The sequence below is a fragment of the Chaetura pelagica genome, unplaced genomic scaffold (assembly GCF_000747805.2).
Source record: "Chaetura pelagica isolate M959 unplaced genomic scaffold, ChaPel_1.0 scaffold222, whole genome shotgun sequence".
NCBI classification, from domain to species: Eukaryota; Metazoa; Chordata; class Aves; order Apodiformes; family Apodidae; genus Chaetura; species Chaetura pelagica.
In genome coordinates, this window is record NW_009952711.1 from 9,516,200 (window position 1) to 9,543,985 (window position 27,786).

The 27,786-nt window shown below is 36.8% G+C and overlaps 1 protein-coding gene across 1 annotated transcript in view; it reads left to right on the plus strand.

The window, feature by feature from the left end:
- Positions 1–27,786, plus strand: part of ADAMTSL3 (ADAMTS-like 3) — a 182,240-nt gene that overhangs the window by 17,046 nt on the left and 137,408 nt on the right. The window contains exon 2 of the mRNA XM_009994484.1: positions 12,487–12,606. Within this exon, the coding sequence (XP_009992786.1) occupies positions 12,487–12,606 (120 nt within the window). The remainder of the gene's footprint in view (positions 1–12,486; positions 12,607–27,786) is intronic.

Sequence of the window (27,786 nt, forward strand, 5' to 3'; positions counted from 1 at the left end):
TCTTTTTTTTTTTTTTTTTTTTTTTTTTTTTTTTTTTTACAGCTAAAACAGAGTTATCTAAGTAGAGGCTTACTAGTAAGTGAAATACTGCCAGTTAATGCTAGTAGATGAATTGTGATCAGGAAGGGGACAGTCTTTAGATTGTTGGTCCTCTTTCATATTTGGTCTCACTTAATTTGGAGACTTTGCTTTTTTGGGGGTGTGCATCTGCTTCTTCTGTTACATTATTTGCTTTTTGTTTGCTTATTGACTTTTTTCTAGTCAGCCTTTGTTTTTTAAATGCTGACCAGTGTGTCTGTCTGGTTCAGTACAACACACAGTTAAAACCTTGCGTTGCTTGAGACACTTTCACTGGCAAGAAAGAGACAAAGGCAAAGTACAGTTTGAGAACAACCACTGTCTCTCTCCCAAAAAATTAAGAGTAAATGAGAAAATGGATGGATCAAAGATATCAAGACTAGCATCACTGGACTGAGGGAATAGCCAAGCTGATATTTAAATGAGGCTAAATCAAATATGTAACAGTGTGGATGCATGCATGGAGAAGTGAGTTGCAGTGTTTGGACAGTGGGCCTGGGTCAGGGAAGGTGTTTCAGCAGCAGATCAGGTGGAATTGTTCAAAGTACTAGAAGTCTGTGGCAAAAATTTCAAAGTGGTAGATGAGCAACTGAGATTCTAATAAGACAAAGATAATTTCTTTGGGAAAAATGGCTTACTAGGAAGTAGCATGCTTTACCTGATGGTTGGCATAGCAGTATTCCTGACATCAGGAAAACACAAAAAAGCTTAAAAACTGCATTTGAGACTTAGAGACTGCATGCTGGGAACAGTTTCTGTTGGGAATTTCTATTTAAAATCGTGGTGAAACAGGTGTGCACATGTGGAGGGCACTTGGCTGAAAGGCATTCACCTCATGTGCCTTGTTAAGAGCTTTAAACCAACATTCCTACAGCAGAGCCATGACCATTTAACTGCTTCCTTATTGTGAAAATGTGCCTGACTGAGTCAGTGTGCTAGGCTGCTCAGCCCACAAACCCTGCAAAGGGACTTATTGCAATAGAGAAGGAAGATTAGATGAAGAACTGGGTTAATGTCACTAAAAGTCAGAAGTGGTGAACAACTAGCAGTGGAAAAATCACATTTTCCTCAGCATGTGTTAGACACATTCATGTGTTGAACTGTTGTAAATCATGTTAGCCTGAGAGTCAGCATCTGGCTGTGGCATTCTCTACAGTTTAATTTCTTTCAGGTGAGAGAGGATTCATCAGCTAGAGGTAACAGGGAGAACCATTTTGATTATTTACACTTGTATTCAGGGTGGTCTGTCTTTGTAACAACATCAGCAACCCTACCACCCCTCTTGGGAGATATGTTGACAAGATGGTAGCAGGCACTCTGAGGGCTCATCTGAAAAAGATGGATAAACAGCAGTGTTAGCCCAAGCTCTCCTATTCTGAGGGACAGCAGTACCAGCATTTTCTGTGTAAGTATTTTGGTCACTCATGGATGATGTTAGGCTACTGCACACCACCTTTCCCATCTTGTCTGAGGAAAAAGGAGAAAATTGTTTCTGATGTTAAAGGACACCAATATAGCACAAAAACCCTCAAGCCCCTACAGTCCCATCCTAAGGCCTAGATCAGAAGCTAGGCAAGTTCAGAGCAAATATATACAGAATTTTAGCAATCAAGTTTATTCACTGTGGAAATAATATACATACTAGGTATATTCGCTTTTCCTTGATACACTCTGAACTAGCTGAATCTTTTTTAAAAAATGTTTCCTATTTAAAAAAAAAGAAGTGGTGAACTTATGACAGAACTTACCTAGTTTTGTGGCCTGTGTTCTGCAGGTCATCTTAGTGCCCTTGGAATGTACAGAAGCTCTGGCGCCACTAAGGTCAGCTCCTTGAGCAATTTTGCTCTATTAATCTGTATATTCATAAGCCTTTACACAGCCTTATCTATGTATATTTACTCTCTGTGGAAGTCACTGAAGTAGCTCAGCAAACACTGCTGATCAATAAAGATTGTCCTTGCACCTTGGTGCTATTTTAGTCTTAGTTATTTTAGTATAGCTGAGTGACCTTTGTGTGTATGGCATGACTATTCTTTTTTAGAAGGATATTTATGTGTCTTACTGTAAACTGATTTTACTTGTCTCTAAAGATGAATCTTGCCACCTGATTCTTCAGATTACTGGATTATGCCTGCTGATACGGTATTTACAGGGCTATCTGAGGGTCTCATCTATTGAGAAGTTTTGTGATAGTAGATGCTGATTGTCAGAAACTTTCTAGCTTTCTAATCTGTCAAAGTTGCTTAGTTGCATGGACTTTGGTTTGCCTACTTGAGTTTTGAGCTGTTTGGTCTTCAAAATAGTTGCAGCAAAGATGTATTTTCTTACTGAGAAATTGTCCATTCTTGGTGACTGTGAGTTTTCCTGTTTCCAGATCCATTTCTATTCTGGTAATTTGTAGTCATTTACAGTAGCAGAGAAATTCCATACATTTCATCTACTGTTCAGTCACGATAAACACTATGCTGTTGCTGATGACAGCATTACCTAAGCAGTGTGCAATGAAGAGAAATGATTAGTGCCAGGGTAGGCTTTTCTGGGGCTGCATTCTTGCCTGTATTCCCCTGCCATCTGAATCAGAGCAGATGTACTTAGACTGAGAGCAGGTAGAACCGCCCTGTCACTGGCAGTGCAAGGCTGGGCAATACACTGCAATGTGTGATACAGAGTCACTGCTCAGCCTTCCCCATGTTACAAGGGTTTCTGTTTATAATTACACCTGTGAACATCTTTAACATCAAGATCTTCAGTATTCAACTCTGAAGTATATAGTGGTTTAGGATTCTTTTTTCCCCCCTAAGCGCTGTGTTTTTAATACCATTCCATTGCCCCACACGTTTCCCTTCTTTGTGTTTTCATTATACAACAGGAATTCTCATAAAAATCTGGATCTGCCACTGCTTTTAGCAGGTGTTTGCCTTTTGAGTGCCAGAGTTTTTTCCCTTATGAAGCTTATGGATGAGAATTGCGCTGCCCTTAGGCACAATTTCAACTGGAGTATATGAAAAGCATGTTACTATGTCAGTTCAAATTATATCACTCTTGAAGGAAAAAAAAAAACCTGAAAGGAAATTAAATACAAATAATCACACTAACAGAACATTAAGGTTATAATTTCACCTTTAAAAAAAAATCAGGAAAATCTGAGTCAGAAGTTTCATGTCATTCTTAGCCAGGCTTCCCTGAGAGCAGCCCTTGTAAAATGAGGATAATGGCAACTTGGAGTCATACGAGATCTGTTGATGAATAGTACTATAGTATATAAGAAATAACTGTATTTTCTAACTCTGTGTAATATCCTGTATAGGAACTAAGTATTATTTAAACTCTTAAATCCTACCTTCTCTCATCATTAGCCTGTTTAACTGATACTGGCTAACAATAATTTTGCAGTACCTAACAATGTACTAGGTCCCATTTTGCTCACACATAAATATCTGAATTGCTATCCACCTGTACTGTCTTCTTTGGTGTGTTTAAAGCTGCGTGTAGAAAGGTTGGTCATCTAGCTGAGGATATTGTTCATTAAACCCTGAGCCCTTGAGTCATGTCTGTGTGAGCATGTCACTGTGGCCAAATGAAAAAATGGGGGGCATGTTGCCAGGGCTGTGCAGAGTTTCTTATGACATGGTGACATCAGTCTTCCTGCTCAGAATTCTTGCTTTATATTAGCTTTTAGGAGGCTTCATGTTTAGATGCAACTCTTGCTTACCTGGGAGCATTTGCACCCTGCTTGTACCCTTTCTTTAGCATTATTAGAGCAATTATCCAGTCTGGATACTGGGTAAGTGGGTGAGAAGGAAGTAATTTACTAGAAGATGATGTTGCCCTTGCAAGCCTATTGGGTGCTATTTACCTCATTAGTAAAGGATTAGACACCTGCAGCCCATTGCCGCTACAGCCTCTCATCTCATGTGCTGTTCAATCATAAATTTTTTGTATTATCATTGAATAACCCTAAATCCTTTGTTAATGCATGACGTCTCAAAGAGACTAAGATGTCTTGCTTGCCCCCCTCCATGGTAGAAGCTCCTGCTCCTCAAGGAAGAAACTGGACTCTGCCCTTTCTAATGTAATTTTGTTCTTTTTTTTTACTCCATGCATTCAGTGCGTGTGTTAATTTGTCACTGCCTCTGACAGGGATCCTACATATCCTTAAACTGTACTCCTTTCTTGCCTTTTCTAAATAAATCTGCTGTTCCTCAAAGATTATGCTTCCAATCTCCTCCAGTATCTTGCATTCATAGATAAGTATGGAAGACCGTGTGTTTATTTCCTGCAAATGAGTCTGTTTAGTTCTTAGCAGCTTGTCAGTTTAGCAAAAAAAGTTTCACCACATGGTGTTTATAATAAAGGACACTAGCAAAAGTTTTTTTAAAATATTACAGACTATCCTGATTTCTTTCCTAAGATGGTGACAGTAAGTTTGTAGCATATTTTTCTATGAACATCATAAGGACCTTTAAAAAACTTAAGTTAATAGGAGATAGTGTCCCAAGGGATCATGCTCCAGTAACACTGGAAAGATTTGTGACAAGAATTTTACCAGTTATTTGGTTGGAACATATAAATGATAAATCATAAAAATAAATAAGAATAAAAAGAGTTTTGTTTGCAATAGTGGAATATATGGTGACAGAAGGGATTAAAAATCCCCACTTTTTAAAGACTTAAGTCATCTATGTCTGTCTGTCTTGCAAGACTTTAAAAAGAAGTTTTAATGAAATAGTATTTTCAGTCTCATTTCCAGATTTTTTACAAGATTAAAAAAATTCCATTCCCTTTCACTTTCTAAGGCACAGATGAGTGTTCATCAAGAGGATCTTAGTAAAAGTTCAATCTTTAAGGAAAAAAAAAGTGGAAGTATTCCCTGAACACTTCCCCTAGCCCAAAGCACCAAGCCTCAGAGAAATTGCAGCTGGAATCTTCATTTAAATTCATTGTTAGAATATTTGCCTTGTAAGGGAGTGCTTTATTTGAGATAAATTGCTGGGGCAAGATCTCTATATAAAATACATAAATAAACAGGGAAGTGTGATGGAGCAGTCAAGCTGTTTATACAGGGTATAGGAGTTCAAGAATTAATTCCTTTTTCCCCCTTGAGCAGGCACAGTTCCCCCTCACCATACTGTCAGTTCCTCTCAGCCTTTCAACATTGATGCCACTGGCATATTTAATGCAGCTTCTCAGCATCTGTAAGGAGATAAAGTAGGCATCCTGCTGTCCTGTATCCTATCACAGTATCACCACTGTGGCAGGCAATCAGAAGATAGGGATTAAAATTACTGATTTTTTTTTTTTGTTATCTAGTTTCTTCTGTTCCTGCTGGTAAATCCATATCTTTGCAAGCCTTTTTCTCTGATAATAAGAAAAAGCTTGAACCCTCTGTATGTGAAACTCTACTCGCAGTGGCAATAGCAATACCCAGATTTTATAGTATATGTTTTATCCATATGCTGTAAAATTGCTTTTACATTGGCTCAAAATATTGTTGTGCCTATTCGCCCAATACGAAACTAAAGACTTGAGGAAATAATTGGGCATTGCTTAGTTTGAAAGCAGAATCTGATCCACAGTCTCTAACTTCACGAGAAATGAACTGCTCTAGCATCATCTTGTCTGAGTGCTGTATTTTTCACCTTGGCCCTTATTTATGCCAAGCTAGAGAGAACTGAGTGTCTCATGTTAGTCACAGTCCTAAGTAAGTGTTATATATCAGGGACTGTTGTCCTGCTACAGTTATATTTGGGCCCTGTTTCTGTAAGGATGTTGGTGGGAACTTTGCCACTGATACCACTGGGAGCAACTTCACTTTGCCAGTGCAGATAATTTTAAAGCAAATCTACATAATGAAAATTGTTTTAGATAGAGCCCTATTGTTTTGATGACATGACCTTAAGCACATTAAAGTCAGTAGAATGTTTTCTAGTGCTTGAATAAGCAGAGTTTGGGCTTGGTTTGAACAGCAGAGACAAGGCAGTTGCTTTCTTGCAGTTGTGAATATGATTGTAGTTATAGCTTAAATTCAATTTTCAGCAGTGGACACTATTCAACTAATAGCTGAACTTTCAGCTTCCAAGTTGCTCATTGACACCATTTTACTCTGATGTAAATAGGTGGCTTCTGCAAACACTTACGAATTGTCTTTTGCTGATCTTTGCATCTTCAATTTACAGGCATATTTTCCCAAGATTTTAAAATTTATTTTTATATGTTCTAAGTAGATTTAGAATGAGAGATAAGAGAAAAATTACTACATTTGGGTTTAAATCAGGTCTGAAGTTTGCATTTAACTAATTCTTAAGTAATAACTTGCAGTATGCTAGGCTAGTGATTGCACTTGATTATCTTAAAGGGCTTTTCTGACCACAGTCATTTTATGATTCTCATGCAGACCATGCACTACAGAGAAAGAATCCTTGAGTCACACATCAGTTCTGTCCCTGGAAGGACTTCTGGTTCAGTCTTTCATGTTGTCTTATCTCACTTGTAAGTTCCCTGATGAAATCTGACAGTGTTCAGTGTTTCAGGTTCTTCTCTGAAGAAAAGGTTTGCTTTCCTCAGTTCAGTGGAGACCTTTTTTTTTTTTTTTTTTTTTCATTGTTATGGGGGCCTTTTTTTTTTTTTTTTTTTTTTAGAAGGAATGACATTTATAGTTTAATTCTGGCTTGAAAAGCTGGCCCCTTAGTTTAATATTAATAATTAAATAATTGGCCTGGTTTCCAAAATGCTGAGCTGCTGGCAGCTTCTGTGGAAACTCAGTTCACTTGCAAGGTCTTTGAATATTTCAGAGCGTCTAGCATTAGGAAGTTGTTTTTTTAAATCTTGGCAATGACAAAAGCTAATCTGAGTCTTCCTAGATATTATCCATTAGGATATCTGAAGTTCTGAACTGTTCATGTGACTTTGTTTATCTGCTAACATGCTTCTTCATGTTGCAATGAAGCTGGAGTGCCATGCTCTAACATATTTGTGCTGGAGTCCTTGAAAATCCATTAAACTGAACTGCTACTTAGCTGGTATATTACTTCCCTGGGGCATAAATCATATGCTGCAGCAGCTCAGGAGGCAGATATTTAACTTGGATTCAACTGGAAGGCACACATTTTGGTATATGATTGGACTTGCCATGCATACTAATCTGACAAACATGTTTTTTACAACTCATTAAGAGCTCAGATTTTCTCACTTTATCTGCTTTTACCATCTTTTTCTTTAAAACAGGGATTTTGGAAACACTCTCACGACTCTGCCCAATTTTCCCCTTCCAACAAGAGCTAGTAAAAGAGCTACAAAATGGGAAGCAAACAGTCTTCACCATGCTGGTCCTTTTTCATAGAATTACCTTGAGCAGGACAGTGCAGTTGTGCATAATTATAAAGCTTTAAGTGAATGGACCTGTATCTTTCATCTGTTCCTATTTTTAAAAACAAGATATTAAGGCAGGTTTGGTAAGTGTGGTAATTTGTCTATGTTGACATTCCGAATAGATAATTTTGAAAGGGGTTTTTTTGTTTGTTTGTTTTGTTTTTCAGTCACCAAACAGTTCTCTGGCTTGCGATTTCAGCAGGCATGTGGCCTTAGTAGGGAGTAGACTGGCTGAAGTGTAGGTAATGCTGATTTACTTTAAGAAGTGTACATGAGAACACAGTTCTTATTTCTCTCTTAATGTGGTTTTTGGTGCCAAGAAACTCTAAAATTAAAAATTCATCTCTACCTGAATGTAGTGTTATTTCTAATTATGCTAAAGTAATTTCTTTAAGACATTCCATCTCTGCCTTCTCATCTTCTTGACCTTCACAGCTCAGACTTAGCAGAAAGTTCAAGTTCTAAAACTGCTGCTGTTTATATATAAATATGGAACAATTAGTTTCCAGTCTCCTGGTGACTATGATTAAATAGAATAGGGGCATGTTATTCTGAGGTTTGGTTGAACTTTGTCATAGTCTTTGTATCAAATGATCACTGAGAACTGTAGACTAAACTACATTTTTAAATTTACCTGAAATTACAATAACAGTTTAAATCCTTGGATGACATTCTTAATCTGCATCTTGGAAGCAATGACCAATGTTTAATATTTGTAATTTTCAGTAAAAAGGAAACTACATTTTAGTAATTGCTCTGATTTGAGAATTGGATGGCAATAGTTAAAATAAATCCTAGGTATCAAGCAAAATGAGCAGTTAAATATGTTTGGTATGTACTGGGTACAGGGTGTGGTAATGGGATTAATTTTGGGTCAGACAGAACCAGAAGATGTGCCCCAGCAGCACACCGGCTATGCTTCCATCACTAAGAGATACTCAGTCCATAAGCTTGACTAGAGCTAGTTTGAAATAAACACATCTCCTTAAAATATGCCTTTGGTCCTGCACAACATTTGTATCTTCAGATTCAATCCTGCTCAGCCATGTGACTTGCTCCTGTTGGTACTGGCTGGGAAGCACTCAGTAATTGTCCTCTTACTTTCAGTAATGGAGTATCAAACCCCAACATCCAGCAACTTTAACTCAGGCAGATGCTTCTGGTCAAAGTAGTGCACAGAGCAATGAAACTGAGCAGCAGTAAAAATGACAACATGCAGGTCTCAGTGGAGAGAGATCTAAAAACCAGAAGCTTGAATAGAAGTGATTCATTTTGTTTTCTGCAATGGGAAGTGGAAGAGTAATTTATTCTAAGAACTCAGGTGAGGAGTGGTGAGTGAGGAAGCAATCACAACCTGAGATGAAAGCTGTACTCAGAGCATAAGCCTTTAAATAAAACCAGTGCCATTTCACACTTTCCAGAACCTATGTACATTATCTACTTATCAGGATAGTTCCTCTTGATCACATAGGTAGAACAATGTGGCACAGAAGACCTTATTTTTTTCAGTTTCTGACTAATAAGTTGCATGTTCTGATTAATTGATATCCAAAGATTTTCAAACACCAATTTCTTTTAAACTTTTAAATTTTATTCTGTGTCAGTACAGCAGTACACAGCTCTTTGGTACCTGACATGTTGATTTCAATTGATTTTATGCAATGATTATTATATCTGGTTTAGCTACATTATCACCTTCTGTTTTCATATGCTTAAGAAGATGAAAAAAGCTGGTTTAAAATGCTCATTCTAAATCTCAAGTGTACTTGTAATTTGACACAGTTAACTTAGAGCTATTAACATTGAACTGGCCATTAAACAGACTTAAAACACTAGCTTAAAATGTAACTGTTTTCTGAAACTTGCAGTCTTTAGTTTAAAACATGATTTATATTGGATAAGCCCAGTCATTCAGAGGCAATCCCAAATATACTATCAACCCACAGGCTGTTGAAATTGGAATTAGATTTCAGCAAAAGTACCCATAGAAATACAAAAGCGTCTCAAGGAACAGTGGTAGCTTCCCCAGTGGGGAATAAAGTGGACCAAGGGGAAACAGCACATTGTGTTCATTACAAGGTATGAATTAAAGTGCATTGGATACAGGCAGCTTATTTGAAGAGGGAAAAAATTTTTCTTGATACTTTGAGTTGATGCCAAAAGAGTTCTTGGAACATTTGAAGCTTTGATTTTTTTAAAAATTTGCTTCTTGATTTGTCAGCTCTAATTGCTTGGCTTCAGTATTGGTTTGCCATGACAACTCATGGTGTGTTCTTGGTAGATTTTTGTTTAGATGCTTTGCTGCATTCTTCCTTATTTTAGTTACACTGGGTAGATAGCAGTTCTTTTGCTGTAGTTAGCAGATCAGTTTCCATTGTAACCTCCTGTGTAACCTTATAAAACATTAATCTTTTATATTGAATTTTCCATGCTTGGAAGCCAGATTTTACTTGCCTTAATCTAGCAAGCATTCTTCTGCTTCTCCAGTGGCTAGCTGCTCATTTGCTTTTAATACAAAATTTGAATGTGTGTGAGAAGCTCTTAGTTTTTCACATAATCTTTATTACACTGTTATTTCAGCTTCAAATGTTGAGATCTTTTGTATTCAAAGCATAATACTGGTGAATGTCCAGAGACTTTCTATTTTAAATATGTAGCTTATAAAGATGAGAAACACAAGCAAATTAATCACTGCATATCCTTCTGACAAATTTGTTTATAGGAAATTAAGCAACAGTGTGACATATATATTTATTTAAGAAGTGTGGTGGGGTAATTTGGATTCTCTTCTGTCTGTAAATTAGGCAGCTCAAAAATATTGTGGATTGCATTAACACTATTCTTTTCCAGAGTATTTTAAAAACATAAACTAAACTTCACAATACACTAATATAGATCAGTTGGTGTTTTAATTGTTTTGCACGAGGGGAAACTGAGGTAGAAATGTTAAGTGCTTTAACCCAGGTCACTCAAGATTTAGAATGCATCTCTCTCATCCATTAGTCCTGTGCTGAAATCATAGCATTACATCATTGCCATGTTCCCTCACATAGGATCTATTGATAGCCCATTGAAACCAGTGGGGGAAAAATGCCAGATTATGTCAGGCAGTTTCATGTCTGGATTTTACTTGTCAAGGCTTGCATCATCTGCAGCCAGCTTGTGTTCAGCATGAAGCATAACTATGGGACTCTCTTGGTTGCTTGATGGGGAAACTGTTATCAAACAAATTTGTTCTCCATATTTCATGATTCTGCCTAAATAAAATAAGTTGGCTGAAGTGTACAAGTGAGACTGCTGCTGTAATAGGCTTTATAGAAGTGTCATGATAACATGATGTGAACATGAATTACTTTTATGCAGGCCTGATGGAAAAATCCTCTTTAAAATCCTGCTCAGTCTTGCGTGCTGAAATATGACCTTTTACCCTAGCCTAGGCATGTCCTTTGCAAGCTTTTTCTAGTTTATATGAAGATTGCTTGATTTAAAACAAGTATTTTAAATTAATGCTGTCACAAATGATGAGGTTTACAGTCGGAGAGTCTGACTTCTTTGCAGAACAAAGTAAAACCAATGTAAGGTTCTCCAGACCCATACTGCAAATGACGTATCATCTGCTTTTTATGAGGTAAGTTGAGAGTGTCAGAAAGTGAACTCACTGCAAGAGAGAAACTGCAGAAGGTCTTGCCTTCCTTTTCCACCACAAAATGATTGAGTTATGTGGATTACTTTTGAAACCTCAGGTTATCTGGCACGGAGGTTACACACCTATATTTGGTACAGTTCAAGCCAACACTCTGGAAACTGGTTGATGGTAACTGCTAACTTTCATGTAAAATGATTATGCATATGTCAAAATATTACAAAGTTTAATTAAACCCAATTTACTAAATTGACTCATTGGTAAATTTCCAATAGTAACTTGTACATTTCAAGCCTTGTTCTTTTCCGTGAAAAATTTCAACCTCCTGGAAGGTAATTTTCATCTCCTTGCCCTCTCCACTTTCCCCATGCTACAGCTGGACTCAATATTCTGCATTCAAAAGATGATTGCTTATTTTCTGGAGTGTGCAAACCAATTAGCTTCTCTGGGTAGAGTTACAATATAGTAGAAATAAGGACATAAGTGTCTGAGAAGTACATTTGCTAATGTATCTGGGATACTTTAGACCTATAGCGCAATGGCAGGGTATTCACCCAGCATGTGTTCAGCATGTCTAGCATGTGAAAGGTGTGTTATGATCATTAAATGTGCATAGATCAGTTGAGTAAAAGCCGTTTGTCTAAGAAGAGCCCAGGTGTTGGACAGCCCAGTTGAAGATACTGACAGAGGATACTGAGACTCAGCTCTTTTGTAGCTTGAAACGGGTCATTCTTTCACTCCAACTCTGTTCTCAAATGCTACACCAATTGTGCATATCATACAGATTTAGTATGGACCACTGCCTGGTGCACACTCCAGTCATTCTCCACTCCCAATTTCTAAATTCCTTCCTGCAGGATAGGAAAGTAGTTTATTGTGTCATGGTTTCACAAGTTACCTTGCTTTGAGGAGGCTGGTCTATATGAGCTCTCAGGATATATTCAAAGATGAGTTATTCTATGAGTCTGTGTATTTTTATCTTCCTGTAAGAACAGATAAACTATATTTAATCAAAAGCCTGTTATCTGCAGCAGCCAGTAACTCTGTCTAGTGAAGTGTATAAAGAAAAAGGAAGTACAGCTTAATGTTGCTATTCCAGTCTGGTTTGCAGTGTCTTTCAGCAGTGATGGTTGATAAACCAGAGAGGGTATCTTTTTGTCTAATAGATGATTCTACTATTGAGGCATTTTTTTTCAGCTTTGGACCCTGTAAGCATTTAGTGTATTCTTGTCACAGACCTCTAGCAAATTAACCACCCAGAAATCCTGTGCCTGAAAACACATCACTTTCCCCCCACAGATGTTTGTGGCTTCTCCTTGTAATTTTATGCAGAGTTTTTTAACATTTTCACTTGTGCTTGTAGTAGCAGTAATGTGACCTTTCTGAATCTCTTACAGATAAGAGCAGAGCAGTCCCAGGGTGCATACTTCTTGCCTGAGTTTGCACTTTCTCCACAGGGGAGTTTCCTTGAGGATACCACGGGGGAACAATTCCTCACGTACCGTTACGATGACCAGGTCAGTGTGCCATGTATGAAATGATGGATTCGTATGTTCGTATAACTCTGAGATATAGATTACTGTGAAACGTGTTAAGAAACAAAGTGAGTGTTGTCTTTTGAAGACACAACAAATTTGAATCAACTTGAATGAAATTAAAATGAATGGACTTTATTGTAGAAATAATAGATCAAAACCAGTTGTGGAAAACATTAATAGGGTGTAGTGATGGAAGCAACATTTTACTCGTGTGTCAATAGATGTTTATAGTTAGTTCTGTAAAATGTGTAGAATTAGAGGTTGTTGTCCTTTGTGAATTTTTTTTACCTATCCTAAATTGTTTTATTTCATGGATAAATCAGTATAAAACAGATCTTGCATTTCCAAGCCTGTGAAAAGTCAGCACACTTCATTAGTTCATGAAGTTTCAGATGGCAATTTTGAGTGAGTTACAAACAAATGCAAAGTGTTATAATGATGAAGCAGAGTGTTTAGAAAGCAGCAAATGATGTATTTTAAAGATCTTTAATGCTTTCTCCAGATCCATAGAAACATTATGCTAAACATGGAATATAGATACCAATGTAAAAAATGTAAAGAAAGCAACATGAAAGAAATGCTGTTAATCTTGGCAAAAGCTTTAAAGTAAATCTAGGAAATGTGTGGCACGCTGTGGAAATTTACTCATAACACAATGTGTTCCGGAAGTCAATTGAACTTTACATCAAAACTGTCTGAATTACATTCATAGACACTTACGGTACATTTCTTAATGGAAGAGGAGGGAATTCATTAGGAAACACTCCCTGTAAAAGTGAGAGAAAATCCAAACTTGCCCTGTAGTCTTAAGGTATGGTTCTGTCAAGTGATTGGCAGCTTTAGTTTGAAAGATGGTCTCCTTGCAGGAGCTACTTTGAGAAAAATAGTTTGCTCATGACTACTCTGAAGAGAGAATGGAGATGAGTTTATTAAATCTTTAGACTGGATATCTCTTTAGGAACACAACAACAAAAAAAAAAAAGCAGAAAAGATAAAATAGAAAGTATGGTGAGCTACTGTACATTAATTTAGTTTAAATGTGTTTACAGTAAGTCATACTTTTGCTGCCTGACAGGGTCTTGCTTTTCAACAGAAAACGTACTTAGATGAGATCTGGACCAAAGACGTGGGAAATCAATAGCCTGCAACTCAGATTGCATTTAATGACAGTAGTTGAAAAACCCTATAAATGTTATATATTGTGATCAAAATAGCTTCCATTAAATGGAAAACATCTTAGCAAAGATAAATCTAATGTAACAGAGAGATAATTTGAGTCTTTGAATAGTGTTTGGACACAGCTGATTAAAAACCAAAATTAATTCCTCTCAGAAAATCTCAACTACCTGCATAGCTCTATACAGAAGCCAGTTTTATGCACAATTCCATTTGATGGAAAGTTTTCCATTAATTCCATAAGGATCTGAATTGGATCTGGGATATAGTCAGGTTCTGTTATTTTGCAAATGTGATTCAGCTTTGCAGTCCACTCTTCCTAGACACTTAGCAAGCAGTATGAAATCAAGTTTGAGTTCTTGAATCTCAAAATCATGCTAAAACGTTGGCATCTTGAAAATAAAAGCAGCTATATTAGTAGCAGTTTCTTTTGAAAGGAAATTCAATTCCTAAGTGTAATTTATCAAAATATATGAATACATTGAATGCAGATGGGAACTGTTCTATACCTTTAGTTTACCTTCCTGGGAGTAAACCAAGCATTTGTCAGTAAATAGATTACTCTTCTTAGCTTTCTAGGACATTAATAATAGGATTGTAATAATGTACAGTTATACTTTTGCAGAAATATTAATACAAAACTCAATTTTATCATGTAGCCAAACTGTGCTAGAAAACTTGGAATTGGCTTGTTCTGTTTCATTCTGCTGGTAACATTTACTCTCTGAATAGAAGAAAATCTTAAACCAGGGGGTGAAAATCTTTCTTCAGATAATTTCTCAAATTTTTGTAAGCTTGTATGGATAGGCTTAATATGTCATAGTTGTGATAATGATATACACGTGAACAAAAGGACTAATGAAAGTACATTGAAAGGTCATTTTTAATTACCCAATATATCTGACATGGAAATTGAATCAGTACAGGAAGGTTGCCATATAATAATAATTTTTTAAAAAGTAGTAGCATTTTCTCACACACTTAAATTCAATTTCAGCAATTCACTTTATATCCTGCCCCACTGTGAAGGGATACTGACCTGTGGGGAATCCTTCTTTTTCCTGAATACCAGAATTGTCCTGTGAGCATCCCTGCAGCATCCTGATATTCCTGTACGTCCTAAGTTACATTAATTTAGTTGAAAATTGGAAAAGTGAAATAGCCTTGAGCACTTCAACCCAAACAAAGCAAGAGATCAGTCTTACCTACTCTATTTTGAAGATTATGCCTTCATCTGTATTCATGGAAGGGAGCAGAATAGATACAAGGAATGAGAGGCTGCTAAGGCTGTGGCAAAGTGATGGGAGGTTGGTCTCGACTTCTGTTCTTTTGGCTAGCCAACAAGGTGTCAAGATCCTTCCAGGAAAAGTGGTCCTTATCTAGCTTCCCAAGTGCTCCCTTCCTCCCTTGCAGTGTTCCTCATATCCAGGCCGATAAAGTTTCCAGTTTGTTGGGATAGGTGGATGTTATTTTTATGTAGCATCATCATCATGATCCAAGATTAGTTTCCTTACATCCTCCAAACACAGGAATGTTTCAAAGGGGTTTTCTTTGGCTGTTGTGTGTGATATTTTTCTAGCAGAGAGCCAGTTTAATCAGGATCATTCATTCCTTTGTTAGTAAGTAATCTCAGTAAAATAGCACTAGCTGTTACTTAAATATTCAAAAGTATTTGCTATCTGAAAAGAAGAGCTTGCAGTTTGAAATGGAAGATGAGTAAACATTAACGGGAACACACTGTCCTCTGTTCTAGCCCAGCAGAATTACATATGGATTCATGTTGTACATGCAGGATAGTACATTTTATTCTGGTTTAATCTGGCAGGATTGTGCTCTCATTTTTGTCCAGAATTGCACTAAACCCTTTGCATATTCAGTTGCTATGTGTGTACTTAAGAATTACATGCAGATGAAATTCTTTGGCTGGATGTTATCAGAATTCAGTGAATGTATCTTTTTACCCCTCCTATGACTATAGAAGAAAATACCTTATGAGAGCTGATCAGATGCTGCCACCTTGGTTTGCTGAGGTGACATTCGGACAGAATGGTACATTATAATTTTGACACATTTACTGCTTTGTCTTCAGGGAAAATGAAAACCAGTGATTCAAGGCTGATACTTTCAAGGGCTCCCAAAGAACAGTTTACAGAGTTTATGCTGAACATTTTCTTACAGCTCCTTCAGCAGGCAAAGTCTTGCATCAGTGCATTGCAAATTGCTTTTCTAAAATTCAATTGAGTCTATGTAATTTAAATCTAACTTAGTACCAAATAGGTTTTGATGCATAGCCAAAGACTTCATTTGCCATTAGAAATCTGAGGCTTGAAAAAATAGGCTCCTCTGCTATACTTTATGAATGAGTTTTCAAATAAATATATAAGGAACATCCCTTCCCCCAGCTTCAAGATATGAGTTGAACCTTGCCATAAGGAGTTGTTTCCTAGTTTTCTTTGATTTCTTTTGGCTTTTCACCTTCTAATCTTCTACAAGGATTTTTTTTTTCTTTCTTTTCCAGAATACTAGTAGTACTGGAAAGCTTTCTTGTAGAAATAAAATGTTCTTGTTTTCTGACACTTAAGGTATTGCTTCCAAGTATTAAAACCATTCCATATGACGGACCACCAACAAGGACAGCAGTGAAAACTTAGTTGGGCTGAATATGTTTGGAGTACATTTCTACGTTGATTGGCTGGCTGAAAGACACAGTTCTTGGGGTGAGGGGGAAGGGAAAGAAAAAAGAAAAAGATAGTACTGGAAAGCTTTCTTGTAGAAATAAAATGTTCTTGTTTTCTGACACTTAAGGTATTGCTTCCAAGTATTAAAACCATTCCATATGACGGACCACCAACAAGGACAGCAGTGAAAACTTAGTTGGGCTGAATATGTTTGGAGTACATTTCTACGTTGATTGGCTGGCTGAAAGACACAGTTCTTGGGGTGAGGGGGAAGGGAAAGAAAAAAGAAAAAGATATTATTTTCTTTAAAGTGAGAAAATGTTTGCTGGACCAGCTAGCTTTCTAGCTGACCTTACTCCTAAGTTTTATGATATTTACCAATTTAAATTCATAACAAGGATGCCCTGATTCTGGAATTAGACATGTGCCACACTACGTAGTCCAATCTTGGCATAGAAATGTAGTGTTTCAAAACAAATATTTTGCTTAAAAATTGCAGGCAGGAAGAGTGGTAAATATCAGCATCTTGGAACCACCCAGCAAGCAATGAAAATAATGAAAATTTGCACTTTTAGACTTGAGTGCTTAGATGCATGAGTTAAGGTAGAAACCAGTGTGTCTGTTCAACTTTATGTGGAAGTTGAAACACAGGCCGAGGCTGGTACAGTTATTTTAATAACTAACCTTTATTTGGGTTTGCTAGAAAAGTCTGCTATAAAGTGAATGCCAAAATTGGGAGAGTAAATGTTCTGATATATGCTCTGTCTTCCACAAAGAGAAATAACTCTGGCATGGTTTCTGCTCTTTTTTTTTGAGAGGAAGAAAGATGGTCTTTGAATTGTTAATTAAAACAAAGGCAGTAGAACCTAAGACTTGGATTACTTAAAAAATTAATGTAGAAATAAACTGATGGAACTTATTTCAACTCTATTTGTAGTCAGCTAGCACTAAATGTTCATGTTTCTAGTGTATGGTTTTCATGTCATACAAAGTAAACTATTGAGGACAGAAGTGGTCTTAAGGATTCAGCTGGTATGGCAGCCATCTTTCCTGAAATTTCTTTGCTTTCCCCTCTCCACCTTCTGTGGATTGTCATCCTCCCTTGTCTGCCCATGGAACTGGAAGTGAGACATGGCCTGGTTTTGGGTATCAGCTGCTTGCTGGCTTATGCTCCTAGTCTAAACCTTTTTATTCCATTGCCAGCTAGTTTGCATTTAAATCACCGGTGAAATGGAGCTAGAAGCTTTTTGACTTTGAGACGAGTCATGCAAAGGACAAACTTATTTCAAATTAACACATCAGTGAAGACAAGCTCTAATCCTGACCAGGGAGTAAAATTTGTAGTCAGCAGCGTGCCTGCTACCAAGTACATAAGCCCCAGCACTCTCATTCTGAGTAGGATCCAGAAACTTGTGCTATAGCACGGCATGACATCTTTGCTGATACCCTGAAGAAGCATTCAGAACTATTAAAAGGACTTAACATCTTGAATCACAAGCTAGGTCTCCATTTAAAGATTCTTTCTGGAAAGAAACAAGCTCTTCTGAAGGAGGCGTGAACTATTTCAGATGTTTTTCTACAATGCAAACCTTGCACCAACAAACAGTGCTGGTAGTTTGATTTGTGTATTCTGAAAGTGAGGTGATTTTTTTCTGAGCACCAGAGTTGTAACTGCTAATACTTGACTACCTGAATTTCAGTATTATTTTAGAATTATTCTTCTTCTAGCTGAGTAGGGGACTGACCTTGCAGTCTGTGTTCAGCCAGTGTTCAGATATTAGAGTAACACAAGTTCCATTGACTTGAATCCTGCAGTTGGTTCCATTCTCTTAGCTGGGACATCTTGTGTAAATAAAAAATTATGAGGTCACGTTTGTGGTACTTCATACTAATCCTACAGATGTTAATAAGGAGTTTTAAATAATGTTCAAAGAATTGAAAGCCATGTGTTTGTAAGACTGTGTGAAGAAAAAGTTGATTATTTGGTGATTTTGTGGAAATCTTGAGGTGATGTTAGGTGTTCCCTAATGTTTTTAAACCTTTCACTGGATTTTTTTACACCTATATTTGTTCACAGGTTTTTTATAATAAAAAAATATTACTTGGGTAATCAAGTGAAATGTGTTTCTGATTTGGAGTGGCAGAGAGGGAAAGGAGAAGGGGATTAAGAGCAAATGAAAACCACTTACAATTACAAATGAAAACCACTTAAAAACTACTTTTACAGAGACTGGTACTGCATAATTCAGTAGGCATGATCCTATTCAAACAATAATTTTGCTTAGGCTAATTACTTACTGGAAGTGTGTGACTATGTATGGCCAAGCAATTATATAATTACTGATACATCCTTGTGTGATGGTTTGCTTAGTGAACTCAAAACTGTTTTAACATATTTTTGTTTATTGTGAAACCAAGTGGAGAACTGACACTTTCTAAAGCACCAACTAATATTGTAAGCTCAGGGTATTTTTCAGAGAAAACAGTCTTTCTTTCTTCTCCTAGAAGCAGACAGAACAATGTATACTTGGGCAAGCACTCTACTCTAAAGTCTTCAACTCAATTCTGCTACATTGAAGTAGTAACAAGACACTTGATTAAATGAATTAACAATATACAGACTAGATATTAATGTGATGTTCTTTACTGGAGAACAATAATTAAACAATGGGAAAATGGTATTATGTAATGTGAATTTACCACTGACCTCCTTGTGCCCCCAGTGCACTCCCAGGAGCTGGCACATGTACTTATCTAAGAATTTTGACATTGATAAAGGCTTAGCTTCAGACTTCTAAATTAAAACTGAATGGTCTGGAAGTAGCAGAAATGATCCCATGTTTACATCATGCTGATGGGCCACTGCTATCATCTATCAATAAGAGTTCATTGAGATACAGCAGAAAAGTGCTTCTAAATCAAAAAGACATATTTCAAGTACTGTAGGAAACGCAATGCTTGAAACTGGAAACCCATTTTTCAGACTGTGTGTAGAAAAGAGGATGTTTTAGGCTGATAAACCCAGTGGTAAATAGATTTGTTTGCAGAATGCAAATACACTTTAAAGCTTAGTCTTCTCATTAGTCTCAGTCAAGATCAGAACAGACTGTATTTGCATATTTTCAATAATATAGGTAAACTTATTGAACTTCTCAAGCAGTTCAGAACTTTAAGTTTTGCCCAGATGAGAAGATAAAATTATTATATTGCTGCATTTTTCATGACGGATTAGTGGGATGAACTGAATGTTTTTCTTCTGTGCTGCTTGTGCCACAGATGACATTAAAAGACTCATGAGAATTTATAGCTGCTTTTCTCTGTTAACATGGAAACCCTTTGTGCAAAAATACAAATTTCAGTTTATACTGGCTCTGAAATAATGCTGAGTAAAAAGCTTGATAAAATTAATTGTTTCATGTAAGGTTTTTCTGATAAAACTATTTTTTTTTTTCTTTTTGCAAGAGTATGGGTAATTTAGATGGAATTTACATTGTAGAGCATGTGGATAACACACTTCATACCATTGACAGTCATTTTTTTCAGGCCTGTCCAAAACGGAAAACAGTTATAATACAAGCTGGATGTCACAATGATTTTTTGCAGTTTGTATGGCACTAATATGGAGAATGCTGTGAAAAGCTTTATTTTAAAAATCTGCATTTCTTGGCTTCATTTCTAGAAATAATTTAAATGGTCATTGATATCATTAGCACTTGCGTAATGAACCAGCCCTGGGAGAGCTAAAGAACAATTTCTTTACCACTTCAAACAGTTATTTCACTTCACACTATTTCAAAATAACTGTCAGCTTTGCCAATAAACCTGAATTATTTCTACTGACTATTAGACTTCAAAAGATACTTGGTCAAAAGGAAGAAAATTATATATATTAATTACCAATTTTGGCAGCAACAGCAAAAATCGTAAATGTAGGTTTTTTAAAGAATCACTGCTGACAACTGTATTTATTATTCTCAGGGCTTAGAAAGTGTTACAGGTTGTGATACTGTAAGATCTGAAGCATTTTAAAGCTCCTAATGTGAAACTGTACAAGGCTTCACAACACACATTAGCCATGTGCTGTTGATACAATGACAAAATAAGGGGACTGCCTCTTCTATTTCCCAGCTTTCAGCAACTGCTTTCTCTGATATCTAACTGGACAAAAGTGTGTTAATGTGATGTGGTCAAGTGATCCAGCTGCAGCTTGGCCAGGAAGGACATGAGCTCTTTTTTAGTGACTGGATGTTAAATCTTTAGGTTGGTTTATAAACAACTGTCTCAGTTTGCAAAGGGGAATTATGCCCTTCTTACTTGGTTATGTTGAGGAATGATAAGGTAATGATTGATTAAAAAGAAGGTCAAGCATCTCTGAAGGGAGGAAAATGCAGTTATTCACTGTTTTTGTTACAGAAAATAGAACTGATTTGCTGGGTAGGTCTTAGGGTTGGCAAGAATGAGCTTCAAGGATCAGAACAAGGCTAGGTAGAAGAAATAATATCTTCAGAATCAGTTTGGCTTAAAAAAAAAGTTCATGCAGATTTCACATAGGCAGATGCAGCTGTAATGTCTGATAAAACCTCCTGGTACAGCTTGTTTCTAACGTCAGGCTGCCTCTCTAGCTTCCCACCAGCACTGCTGCTGAGCCCAACTGTAGTGTCTTCTCAGCATGGGACTGAAATGTATAGAAGATGACCATGGTTTTCAGTAACAGAACTGGGAGAATGTATTGTATTAAAATACATTAAAAGGAAGTATAAGGAATTACTTTGATTCTTTTGCAATATGAAAACTCAATGCTTTTTTATTTCACCTCTGTTTTATATATGGATCTTCTGTTTGGGCCATATCCTAAAAAATATTCCTTGTTTCCTAATCCCCTTAAGCCATTCCAGTTAGGAAATCATTGAAGCTTTCGCTAAGACTTCCAATGTGCAGGATGTCCTGCATGTCGATAGATCTTTTTGCATGTGTGAAAGTGTTCACAGAAAGAAATGCTTGCATGTGATTTAAGGCAATGGTTGAAGGTACTCAATGCTTGGGTTGAGTGTTCAGTGTGGTCTTTGGTAAAGAATAATGTTGTACTTGAGCAGTCTTCAGTACTTTAATGTACTTGACACAAATTGTAGGTCTAATGCTTTGTGGAATGATTGGCAAATCAAATATAAATATTCTTTTTCATCTTTCCACCTTCCCCCCCTCCCTCCTTTCCTATAGACAGGCAACTGTTAAGCTGATTCTGGGTTTAGGAGGAGTGACAGACAGAATTCTGAGAACTGGAAACAATCTGGACTGTTTTCAATACACTGAGACTATTAGGCTTGACCTCTAGCCACTTGAGCTGTTGTAATCTAGCTTTATAAAAATACCTTATTGCTAGCAAAATTTGGCTTTTGTGTGTGTTATCATGCCACAAGATAAAGTATTTTAGTGCTTTGGTATAAACTTTTCTTCTGCTAACAGTTTTATGTTGCACAGGAAAAAAGGACTTTAAAAAAGGCACTAAACCTTTAGCTGATTTGTGGGTTTACGAAGCTGACTAGAGAAAAATAAAGAGTAATACGCTGCTGTATGATACTGAGTATTTTTGCAACTTTAAAAATAACCTTTGGGAGATGGTTGCAATTGTAAATACAAGATGATATCTTCTCCTTTACCTGATTATTTAGGCTTTGGTTCGAAAATCATAGTAGAGTTTTGATCAGGACTTCATTTTTTTTAATGCTAAAAAGGATTTGCCATTGATTTCAGACAGATTGGATTTGGATACCTCAGAAGTAATACTGCAGTGCATTCCTGGAAAAAGGGGTAGATGCTACGAAGTACAAGCATTGTTGCAGCCTCAGTGTTGTGCAGAGTGACAGGTTGTGTTGTTTTGTTTGTTTGTTTGTTTTTTGTTTTCTTCCAAATCTGGTATCAATAAGATGTGTGAAGACTTGCTGTATAGTAAACTTGATTAGTTTGAACCCACTGCTGGCAGATTTGGAGAGGATTTATACAAGCAAACCTATTTGCACACCATGAATGCTGAAATGAATTCTGATTTGAAAATATTTGATCTGTTCCATTAATTAGGTTGTACTCAGATCACAAAATATTGACAATATATGGTTTACTACTCTACTCTTATACTCCATCTTTACTAAAAATATGCATGTTTGCTTAAGAGTATCATAATCTTTACTAAATCACTACTAAATTACTACTTTACTCATCTTTACTAAAAATATGCATGTTTGCTTAAATATAGGCCAGTGATCTTGCTTTGTCTAAATGTTATGGGCTTCTATGGTATAAACCAGAAGAAACAATCTGCTCTTTCAGACAGCTCATATAGTGCCTGATAATATCCATGTAACATATAATGACAAAACACTTTTTTTTTGTTGCACCTTTTAATAAAAAAAACTTACAAGAAATGCAGTGCATTGGTTTGCATGGTTTTTTAATGTTACTAATAGGTGATGTGAAATGTGTTCAAATATCAGATTATAAGTAATGAAATTTTACCACTTCTGAGTGCTGACTTCAATGGCAACTACTTTCCTTTGCATAATAATGCAGTGTAATGTGTGAATCAGAATTATATCCTAAGTATCTTATTTAATTACTAGGGCTACATTTTAAACTTGCACTGCTCTTTTTATTCAAAATTGAAAAAAGATTTTGCTCTTTTTTGAAGATATTTTTATACTTTACAATGAACTTGCCAGTTAATGTTCGCTTTTCTGCTCCTTCAATATTGAGGCTACAGAGTAGTCTGTTTTTCTCATATTTTCAGCTTTGCATTCTAATGAATGTGAGGCAAAGAAAAGGCGGGTGAAAATATTTCTTATGAATGGTCTTTTCTGTGTAGTTAAGCAACTTCCTTTTAATGAAGACTATTGGCCAAAAATTCATTTTATAAAACATGTCTTTGGAGTGTCAAAAGAGATTATTATTCTACTAAGATATAATTTAAATGATCTCCAGTACTTTGCTGTATGAGACCAAAGTCCTGCATACTGAAGCAAGGTTTTGCTGGCAGCACCATGAAGTCTTTCAGAGAATTGGTTCTGCATATGTTTGTTAATATTTTGGTGTAGACAAAAAATTTGGAAGACTGTCTAGAGCAGGTAGGATAGATGACCTTTCTTGCACAGACCTTACAGTCTAGGGCCCAAACACTTATACACATGCATAACTTAATTCTTGTGAGGACTCCCATCTACGTCAGTGAACTACCCACATAAGTAAAGATGCACATGTGCAAGAGTGTTGGCTGGATCAGGGCCTCATTTCCAGCCCCGTTCTTTGAAAAATCTGTGCTTAAACTCCTGCAAGAACCCAAAGAGAGAGCACCCCTTGGGAAGATCTGAACATCTCCTGTTCTTATTGCAATGAGTGGAAGTTGAAATAATTTGTGTAAAACGGTGGGGCCAACAGGTCCTTCACTTCCATAGCTCAGATATGTACTGATTTAATAACTCCCATTTCTCCAACGTTGTCATAAAGTGTACCATGAATTGCAATCAGTCTAGTTTACATTTTAAGCATTACTTTTTCTTAAATGACGGACTTGAAACCATTTTTGCAGATTGACGACATCAGAAGATTTTCCAAATTAATGAAAAAATCCAAATGACCATGTAATATTTTCAAAGAACAGACTGATGGAGACTGGCCTTTTGTCAGAGAAATAGTGTACGAATTAACTTTGCTACATTATAATTTAATTTAAAATTAACTTACGGTTTGTTGACAACATTCATATTTCATAGAATAGGTGTAGGGTGCAAGATTTCTGTATTTCCTACCATGAAGAAAAAAACCCCATTAACTCTGACATCTGTTTTTAGCACTTTCCTTCATATTTTTGGACGCATGCCTGGCAAAAGCTGGAAAGTGACTAAGAGATCAACCAAAGATGGCCTAAGGGCCTGTTCCCAGCTGGTACGACATCTGGAATGTTATATATAGTGGATAAATTCAGAGTTGTAGTTTCATAAGATTGGTATTCAAGTGTTCGGCCTACAGCAAAGGAAAGGACAGTGGAGCTGACAGCATGCATGGTGCATAATATGTCAAGGTGTCTGAAATATAATTTGCTGCGTTTTCACTTTCATTTTGGCAGATCCCTTATGCTTATATATAAACGTTTGTCTAGTATTGTTTTGAACCCTTAGAAAATAAAGGGTGAAGTCATATTGGTGTTATATCCAGAATCTTATCTGTTCACTAAGCTCAGAGTATGTCTGGCTTTCTTTTTTCTTAGGAAAAAAGTGCTAAAGACAGGTGGGTTTGTTTTTTTTTTATGAGCCGACTAGAAATAACTTAAGCTGCTACCTTTGCAAATTTTAAGTGTATACAGTCTTTTACAATGAAGACTTTAATGAATCATAAACTATTCAGGAATCTGGACTTGTGCTGTATGGAACGATGCTTGCAAGATTTATGTCTCAGGCCCATTTTTTTTTTCTGTTTAGGATTTAGTTAATCTTCTGACTGATCTCCTAACTGCAATTCTGTGCTGCTAGACAAGCCCAATGAGGTTGCAGGCAATGACTGGTGGAGAACCACCTGTTTACAACACCTTTGAATATAGTGTAGTACTTGGTCAGAAAAATGAGCTGAAGATGATTTCTGTTTGCAGTCCTGTAACTACACTAATCAGATAGTCTGCAAGTCCCTTTGCATTGCCTTTTTGCTTCCTGATTTAAGGTGAGCATTGCATATGTTATGCATTGCAGGTCAGAATGAGACATAGTGTGTCTACTCCTGCAATGGGTAAATCAGTTTGTGACTGGGGCCAGACCATGTGCAATATTGCAGCTGAGAGACAGTGTGCTGAAGCCTATCTGTGTGGGGCTGTGCTGTTCTGCATGGGATCCCTTTCTGTTTTGCAGCACTATGGGGTTCTTGCTCTGATCTGCATCTTTCCTGTAGGATGCTGGAAAAGGGGGGAATCTGAAACTGCACTGTTAACATGGAGGTCACGGGACTGTGGCAAGGGAGTGTGAAGTGGAGGAGGGTGTAGTGTGTGAAATGTAGCAAGGCTGTAATTGGTAGAGGTGTAAGGTAAGGTCTCATTCTTCTGTTTTTTTAAAAAAGGATTTTCTTGATAATTCCTCACTACGTTGTGGTTGTTTCTACAGTATTTATTACTATGTGAGATCTTGTAGGTGAAGACAAGGTACTTGAGTATGATTTGGCAGGAGACCAAAGGAGTCTAGGAGGAGATGGACCTCGAGTGGGAGGGGAGATGACTTTTGCAGCTGCACTTTGGTAGTGGTTTAGATTTGGAGGTGCGAAGGCTGGATCTGAACAACTGCAGCTGACAGAGAAAGCTGATTTGTCTGCAGGCTAGTGTCACTAATTGCTGTTTAGCTGGTGGGTATGTCAACAATTTTATTATAAACTTGTGTGTGTGATGCAGGTATATGTGCATGTAGTTCAACTGAAGCTAAAGAGGCTGAGATCATACAAAAGAAGAACAGTCTATGCTGTTCGTTTCACAATAATACTAACAAGATATAAATATTTAGTTGTTGTATGTAGGAAAAAGAAAATGGGTCATTACCTTGCAAATTTTGTGCCTATCTCCTCCTTAGCCTTTCTTTTTCTCAGCCAAAGTTGCTCTATCTGAGTGAGTTTGGGGATACCCAGAAAAGTACCTGTATCTACTGCTTTATTCTGGTATGCAAAATAATGGTAACATACTTTTATGATGATAAAGTGACATACTTTAAAAGAGCAGGTAGTCTTGTGAGAGGAACTTAGCACCCCGTGTCACGGAATGGGAAGTGATTGTTTCTGCTTTTTTCTTTTAGTATGTGTCCACTGCTATAGTATTTGTCTTTATAAAGTTTTCTATCTAGTAGTGTTCTGAAGAGATCCAGAGTCTCAATAGCTTGGTAGCTGAAATGCTCACACTTTACTTTTCTGTATATAAGTTGGTTATAGATTGGTTGAAATTCTTCTGACTGAATATCTTTAAAACTACTTTGCCTTTGGAGTTGCTGCCACTGTCTGTTTTGATCTTAGCCCTTCCATGATTGTTCTGCCCTTGTGTCCGGAGAGTGTGTTGGACACTTTCACAGGCAAGTCTTCAAGCACTCAGGTAGCCTAATGGGTCTTCCCTGTGTCTAAGACAGCTGTTTTTCTGTTAGGGTAACTTGCACTCTTTTCAGACTATAAATAATGCATAGCTAGAACAACAAAGTGGCCACCTACACCAAACATTTTGTTAAGGTATTAACATCATGTTAGTATCACAGCCGTGTGTGGTTTCTACAGTAAGATATTGCCCAGTCTCACATTGCTATCTTTTAACTGGCATAATATAATGAAAATAAAAATAAACATAGTGGGATTGGAATGGGGGGGTGGTGGGGTGGTGGTGGGGGGGGGCAAGGAGAAGGAGGGTTCTAACTGACAACTTTAAATCTCAGACTCCTGGCTTGTTTTCTAAGCTTTTATGTGTTTGGGGTCTGATCCTGTGCTTGTAATGCAGACCAAACTTGCTACATCCCTCTTATGTGTATGGTGAGAGATTATGTGAATTAAGTTAAACCATATGGAGTAGATACTACTTTAAAGAAAAAAGTGTAGATTTAGTTGGAGGGGTAGTTTCAGACTGAAAATGAAGGTTGTGCTTGGTTCTTGATTGGAATAATGTTAAAACAGCTGTACACTTTCTAGAAGAAACCTGTGGATATTGTCAACACTTATCTATTAAAGAATATTTTACATAAGATTTTATAATATATTACATTTTGAGTATGAAATATTAGATCCAGGAACAGGATTTACTCTTCCATACACAAATGCCTAAGCAGTTTCTTTGGCAAATGAGTTACATGTATGATATGAATATGATGTTCCTAGATCTAAGTAGTTGGTTCCTACAGTGACAAAGTGTTTATGTATGCCTGTTTGTATTCATTACACACACCTAAGTGGTCACTGCTATTGTGAAGTGAAAGCTTTGCCTTGTCTATTGAGGAATATATGTTTATTTTAAAATTAAGCAAAACTACTTGTAATGTGTAAACCACTCTGTAAATGGAATTTTACCAGGCGATGATACGCATGCTTGTCTTCAGAATTTGACATCTATATTATAACTCAAGAAGGCAGCAAAACTCAGAGCTTCAGTGCAGTCACATTGGGGGATGTGATAAGAATTTTGTATAGAGCTTTGAAAGAACTGCACATGAAATCATAGTTCTGATAGCAGGAATTTTTAACAAGTCTATAAAAACAAGGGTGGTACCAAGTGGTTAGGGAATAGCTAATGTAGTACTGAAATAAATAGAAGGGAAAG